Source organism: Bradysia coprophila, unplaced genomic scaffold (genome assembly GCF_014529535.1).
Source record: "Bradysia coprophila strain Holo2 unplaced genomic scaffold, BU_Bcop_v1 contig_187, whole genome shotgun sequence".
Classification (NCBI taxonomy): domain Eukaryota; kingdom Metazoa; phylum Arthropoda; class Insecta; order Diptera; family Sciaridae; genus Bradysia; species Bradysia coprophila.
In genome coordinates, this window is record NW_023503450.1 from 29,818 (window position 1) to 37,211 (window position 7,394).

A 7,394-nucleotide genomic window follows, 5' to 3' on the forward strand; every position below is an offset into this window, starting at 1 on the left:
ACTATCAGTCTCGGCAAGCCTCGACTTCTTCGTGACAAGTGTGTAATGTATATATTAAAATTACATAAGGAGAAAATAGGAGAAAAGCAGTCACACTTGCAACGATTACAATCCAATTGATTTAAAACGTAAATGACCGAACATTGGTAATGCAGATGGAAATGATAGTACTTTTTTAAGTAGTATATGGCTACTGTTAATAACTTTCGACTGGAGTGCTATTCAAAAAAAAAAAATCGAAAGACTAAATCAGCCGTTTGCCGGTAAATTCTTGTATATATTTCACATCAAATTTAATACATCTAAAATAAGAATGTCATTCATTACATAAATATTCGCGAAATGACTCATAATCTTTTGTGCCCATTGTGTAACATTGAGAAAAAAATTGTAATAATATAAAATTTCATTTGATTAAAATTTATTTAAAATCTGTTAAAAATTGATTTAAAAATTTCTTATAAAATTCTAGCCTAGTTAGGTATAGGGAAGTAGCGCCAAATAGACGAGAATTTATTTTTTTTATTTTTAAAGATATTACAGCGTTATATTGATCTTTTATGATGCCAACGATCTGATATGTCATGTTACTCGCTGTATATATCTTAGATTTAGAACCACGGCAGCACAAACACTCAGTAACTAAATTTTAGTGCTATCGCCATGTCTATCTCTCAGTCTGTTATCATCATAAGGTCATGGAAATCAGCAACATCGAAAATTTCGGATATTACACAGTCACCAAAAACGATTTTACAATATAAATTTAGCAAGACATACACTCACAGTAATCGACACATATTTTATTTCCCTGAAGTACATTACTGTTTGTGAATAAGCCCCGTGTCTTTCTTTCTGGTTTAAAAATACATAAAAAACACGTACATAAGTCCTTAGGGTGCAGCGATTTTTAAAATAGTAAAAAGGCTGATTCGACTCAGTGGACTTTCTCGCTACTCGCCCAAGACGATTTTCTTGAAAGTTTTAGCAGACGGAATTTTGAACATACTTTACATACCTTTACATACTTTGAACATCAAAAACTTTCAACCTAAAGGAACTATGTACTGAGGAGCAGCTTAAATTTTTGGTAGCATTCGCTACACCCTAATATCCAATTATTTAAAGAGGTAATTCGGTTAAATATCTAACATATCCATTGTCGGTGCTGTTGGTACTATAACCGTCGGATCCGGTGCCATTTCTTGGACTATTTGAGGTTTGTGTCCTCGTGATTCCATAAAACCTGTCAACTGTTGTGGAATTTCGGCAAGTACCTCTTTAGCCAGATCAGCTTGCGATCGAACGGTGGTACTTCCTTTCTTCGTCACAAACTTATTCAATTCAACAAATTGTACAATATCGCGTTCAGCTTGACGACCATCTACGGTCAATTTAAAAATATCGGAATCAAGGTCTTTCATCCGATCAAACTTAGAATTTCCCACACCGACAATAATTATTGAAACAGGCAAAGAAGACGCACTCACAACGGCATGCTTCGTCTGACGCATATCGGAGATGATACCATCGGTTATAATGAGGAGAACAAAGTAATGTTTTCCGTCCTGATACTTTTCTGCAATCGCAGATGTGCTGTTTATTACTGGCGCAAAGTTTGTCGGCCCGTAAAGTTCGACAGTTTTTAAGCAATTTCGGTAATGGTCCATGATTTCTTCAATGCCTTTGCAATATGGATGCGCTGGATTTCCGTTTAATGGAAATTGATGTGAAATTTCACCAGACGGTAATTTGGCTCCAAAACCTGGATGAGACAAACTGCTATTAGTTCTTTGGGAATTATTTTGTTTAAAGCAACTGTTATCATACCAAATGCAGGATAGATCAGTGAATTGTCGTAATGTTGAATAATTTCGCCAACGCTACGCAAAGCAATTTCGTATGGATTCGAACGACTCGAGGTCATAAAGTGCAATGATTTGGGATCAGTGTGAACGATGTTAGATACTGTAAAATCAATAGCAACCACAAAATGAATCTGTGTTCCGTGCCGAATATAATCCAAAAACGTGAAGTCCTCCCTGACACTAAACCGGTTGATTTTTATGCACCCAGAATTCTTTCGGCCTTGAACTAGATTCAGTGGTGCCGATTCGAAAGTTCTCATTGTTGTGTAGCATGTGCCAATTTTTTGGTGATTTCCGTTACGCCTTCGATCATAACAATCAATTTTAATAGATCTATCTAAATCGCCATTGCATAGATTCCTAGCTTTTACGACAAGTGGCTTCCACGTTGGATTTTGAGTTGACTGAGCAACGTTGGTTTTTGCAACGACTGAATACGAACCGTCCTCGTTTGCCCGATAAAACACCAAAAACGGATCATTGTTCCGGAACAACAACAATTTTCTGAGATTTTCAGCTCCAAATTCTATATCAAAAATTTGCTTACAACTAGAGACCTCTTCCGATACGATGATAATTTCGCCAAAATTTCGCAGAATCGATGCACCCTTTAATTTTCCAACAAACTGACCACCACTATAGGCAGCAATGTCGGATAGAGTTGTCTCAAACACTCCCAACGACTCGTACAGTCCACCAATATCTTGGTCTCGCACATCAAATTTCATTTTTTGAATGGTTTCAAAGTTGTAGTTGACGATGACTTTGGTCACCCATTCCGGATTCAAATTATCATCAATCGTTTCAGTGCGAGCTATTTCGTAATATTTGCCCTGCCACGATTCCATCATTGATATTTTACAATATGGATCTGACTTTGTTGCAATGTCCTTGTTCAGCAAATTTCGGCAACTTAAAGTCAATTCCAGTTTTGAAGTGAACTTCGGAGGCTCGAATGGTTTTATGATTTCATTCGATATCAATTTGGCGTCTATCGACCTTGGAGGCGGTTTATCCTTGTCGACTTCGGGCTTGTCATCCTTCACAATACAGCCTCCTCCACCTCCTCTAACGTGAATTGTTAACATCTTTAAGCAACAGTTCGAGAACGGAAAAATGTTCAAGCTTAAAATTTCTTTTCATGTAAAATCAATCCAGCATATTTTCGGATGAATTAGAATATACGGACTAAGGAAATTGCGCCGGTTCCCTCATTTCCACTGGTTTTATTCATGGAATGTAAATGAACGGTATCTTAATAATATGAATGAAATTCTGTTTATGACAACTACAAATATTTACTTTTTGTTTTTGTTTTTTCTTTGTTACGATGAAAAAGGACCAAAAAGGACTTGCCCAACTGTCAACAATTATAGCAGATGTTCAGACTGTAGATTTGCTATAATCGCGAATTAGCGAAGTGATAAACTCCTTTTCAAATTTTACCGCGAAAAAAGGATTTTGGGAAATGATAAGGGATATTCCATTAAAGGTTTCGGCTATAGCCCTTATTCTCTGGGTATTAATTGTACCTCCTGAATGTGGCATATTTAGTTTGCTTCACATCAACCTCTTATACAGACGACAAGCACATGACCAGTACTATTATCGGGTCTTTTACTTCCATCGATCAAAATATTTTTAATCTGTTGATTTAAAATCTTGTAAATACTTCAATTTTTTAAGCAAGCATTTTTTGGTCGTCGTTATCGATAACAGATGAATAGCCGTATGTGACAGGATTATGTAATTGTACAGTGAGTATAAAGCTACTGTTAACTGTTAAAGATATAAATCTTACGTAAGTACCACCTATATTTTAATAGGGTATTAAGGATTTTCGTTGGTAAGCCTAGATCTATGATTTAGGAAGCGTTGAACTATTCAAATGGGATGAAGGAAGAGTTTGAAAACAATTTTATTTTGTTTGATATTGATGAGGATCTAAGGATGAATTAAGCTTTAACAGACATCAAGTAATTAAAAAATCTTTTACTTCATTTACATAAACATGTTTGTATACATAATAAAAGATCACAATATCTGGAGGTTACTGTCGATAATTCCCTAAATATTGAAGAACATTATAGCGTAATTCACACGATGTTCGAAATTCGGAAATACAACGACAACATTAGTTTTGTTTATACGAATAGTGTCATCAATCAAGCCGGGAAAATATCATTCTGAGTTTTCTATTTAATTTCATTATATTTTCTGATATAGCACCAAACAAATTAAATTGTTATCAAAAATTAAACGTTTTCGTAATGACGGACGAATCGAAGGAAAGAGTTAATACAGATAGATATTACACCAATCAGTATCTTCACATTCCCGACCTATCTAAGGTACATTTTGCATTTATTTTTATAGAAATTTCACTATTCATAAAGTTGTCTCAAGGTTTTAACGCTTCCTACTAAAACTAATATATTAACCGAAGCAAACAAATTGCTCAAACGATTTGAAAAGGATCTGATAAAATTGGAATGTTCAATTGACTATGGATCTGACTACTCTGTTTACACCGGAACGACTGGTGTTGTTGCACTATATTGGCTGATTGCCAGCTTGAACTTGAGTCAAGATTCGGACTCTGTCAACCAAGTGGAAGCGAAACGATTTATGGAAAAGAGATTGGAAAAACAACAAGTAATGTTCCCATAAATAAATTGTGTTTTTTATTGGTGGTTCGATATTTCATTTATTCTTTACTAGGAATCACTGGCACGAATTGAAAGAATTTTACCAAAATTGAAACGAAAACGAATGTCATTCTTAGCTGGTGATGCAGGTCCTTTATCCATGGCAGTAATTATTTATCACGAAGCTAATGAAACAGAAAAAGCAAAATTTTATTGGAAGAAGTATAATCGTTTGTTGGGAGAGCGAGAGAAGATAAAATGTCACAATTTCATATTTCATTAATGATAGGCTCTTGGAACTTGGAAACATGGTTTTCGAAAAAGACGGTAGTACTCCAATCTGTAATGAAATCCTATATGGAAGAGCTGGTTACCTTTACTCCCTCTTACTAGTGAGAAAATTGGTTTCTCAGTATAACGACGATACTATCACAAAAAGGGTAATTTTCCTATTAACAGACACTCAAGAAGATGTATTTGACGGACAATTTGTCGACCACTCATTTAGGTTGTTGACCGTTTGATAGATGAAGGAAGAACGGACAGAACCGATTCCGATGGAGTGCTGTACTATGAATGGCATGACAAATGCTATCTTGGTGCAGCTCATGGAATATCTGGAATTATGTACATTCTCCTGAAGGTTTTTTTGTTGATAAATACATTCTGACTGAATTTTTACGTATAACTTGTGTATTACCCCAGGCTCACTCATTTCTGGATTCAGCACAGATTACATACGTTCGAAAGACTGTAGATTGGCTCCTAGGTCAATGTTTTTCTTCCGGAAATTTGAGATCATCACTAGGGTCCAAAGATGATAAATTGGTTCATTGGTGTCATGGAGCTCCTGGTGCCATATATATGTTCCTGGAAGCTTACAAAGTAGTTGTGTATTCACTTCTGCAGGAAAATTAATTATTTTGGTAATAATTTTCAGTTATTTGGTGACAACCAATATCTAAATGCCGCGATTCAGTCGGCTGATGTTATTTGGAAGAGGGGAGTGCTGAAGAAAAGTTATAGTTTGTGTCATGGAGTAGCTGGTAATGCGTACGCTTTTATGGCTACTTATGAACAGACGAAAGTGAGTTAGCGATTGTAAAATTCTTAGTCGAGTCAACTAACATGTTAATATGTCAACAGGACGAAAAATATTTGGAACAGGCTTTCATATTTGTTCAATGGTGCTTTGATTATGGAACAGCTAGCACAGCAACACCTGATCGACCACTCTCACTATTCGAAGGATTAGCTGGAGTGATATACATGCTATTCGATTTTGCGGGCAGTTCACCAAAGTTTCCTGCATTTCAATTGTAATAATCCATCATTATCAAATACAATTGTGTAATGAAAGCACAGAACGGCTTATGAATTCAAGGAAGTCACAGTAGGGCTATTTGCTAACTCTATGAATGAATCGGCAAACCAAATTAAAGAGTGGAATGCGAGTAAGAAAGAGCTAATGCGCCTAGCAGGGTTAGCATGTAAGAAGTGCCCCCAAAGGAACTAAAGCTTATCGCGGACGCATTTTCCACAGGTTTTACACCCCTAACATGACCCAAAAATCAAATTCCAGATAATTGCTAATTACAGATTATTAACGGTTATGATCGGAAACTTGACTGGAATACATATGTTTTTGGTAGAGTATCAGCCCTAAAAAGCACGCTTGGGGAGAGTTTTTGGGCATGAGGGTGAGTTTTGTCTGTAATTTATATCTATCGATGACTGTAACTGACTGTAACAAAAAATGTCTGTATGGAGAGTAACATCTGTGATTTTTTTCAGAATTTTTGGACCCCTCCTTAGGGGTGAAGAAATTCATTCAAAAATTGTTTTGAAAAATTGGATGTGTTCTACCATTTTTTTAAATCTGAAAATATTATGTAATATACATGTCCAGTCCATAAGACCAATCAATGGTCAAAATGCCGAGGTAGTTCTGTACCTCCAACGTATGAAAAAAAAAATCGCCGAATTTTTCTCTGAATTTTTTCCCTTAAACAGGTGTCCAAAAAATCTGAAAAAAATGCAGATGTTCCTCCATACAGACATTTTTTGAGAATTTTTACATATTTTTACGTCAACACACCAGACAGAAATAAATGAAAAACAAAATTCACATTTTCGTCAATAACTCCACTATAACTCCATTTTGGAGTTTGATACTCCACTAAAAGTAGTTCTAGGCCAAGACCTTTCGAATGATGTATCATGAGCTTTAGTTCCTTTGGGCGCAATTTTAAAATGCTAACCCTGCTAGGCCCTTCCACTAATTTTTATTTATTTATTTCATGTTCATGATGCAACAGTACCATGCTTAGCTACTAGTTTTATTAGAGACGGCAGGATGGTACTAATATTATTATCGATGATTTTAAAACGAAACCTGTCTCTTCATTAGACCAGAACCAAAAGTCATAGTTTATTTTGATCGGCGTTGTCGATAACAGATGACAAAGCCGTAGCCGTGTGTAACTTGCTCAAGTCTATGAATGAAGTAAGTAAGGGCAAAGAAAAAGTAGTCATTTTCAGGTAAGTGTCATCTTAAAATCATCCTTCGAACAGTATCTTCTTTTTGATCAGTCGAAATTCCTAGAGAAATCATGCGCAAGTTTCTGCAACGATTTTTTTTTGCAATATTTTCTTTATGAAACAAAGTGAGAGCGGTGTTTGTACGGTTTGCACCACTCGCAATTCTTCCCCAAAAAATTCCGAATAATAAGCTGACAATATAGTTAGTAATTTAAGAAACTTCAGTTTCTGTTTCGAATCGCAAAAGGTCAGCGAACAGTTAACTCCCTTCAATAATGAAAACAAACCATTAGCTGCTTGATAGTACAAACATGTATTTGTTTTTTTTTTTTTTGGA

The 7,394-nt window shown here is 35.6% G+C and overlaps 2 protein-coding genes across 2 annotated transcripts; one reads left to right on the plus strand and one right to left on the minus strand.

Annotated features, from left to right (window-relative positions):
* Nucleotides 1-1,128: 1,128 nt before the first annotated feature.
* LOC119075125 (copine-9-like) lies at nucleotides 1,129-3,242 on the minus strand. The gene is made up of 3 exons (XM_037181511.1): nucleotides 3,171-3,242; nucleotides 1,831-3,088; nucleotides 1,129-1,765 (listed from the first exon to the last, which is right to left on the minus strand). Exons 2-3 carry the CDS (start codon nucleotides 2,954-2,956, stop codon nucleotides 1,140-1,142), a joined length of 1,752 nt encoding a protein of 583 aa, XP_037037406.1. The 5' UTR covers nucleotides 2,957-3,088; nucleotides 3,171-3,242; the 3' UTR covers nucleotides 1,129-1,139.
* Nucleotides 3,243-3,979: 737 nt separating this feature from the next.
* On the plus strand, nucleotides 3,980-5,907 carry LOC119075126 (lanC-like protein 2). The gene is made up of 8 exons (XM_037181512.1): nucleotides 3,980-4,219; nucleotides 4,275-4,523; nucleotides 4,590-4,738; nucleotides 4,806-4,956; nucleotides 5,025-5,159; nucleotides 5,222-5,401; nucleotides 5,457-5,603; nucleotides 5,663-5,907. The coding sequence occupies exons 1-8, from the start codon at nucleotides 4,139-4,141 to the stop codon at nucleotides 5,837-5,839; spliced, it is 1,269 nt and encodes a 422-aa protein (XP_037037407.1). The 5' UTR covers nucleotides 3,980-4,138; the 3' UTR covers nucleotides 5,840-5,907.
* The last annotated feature ends 1,487 nt before the right edge of the window (nucleotides 5,908-7,394 follow it).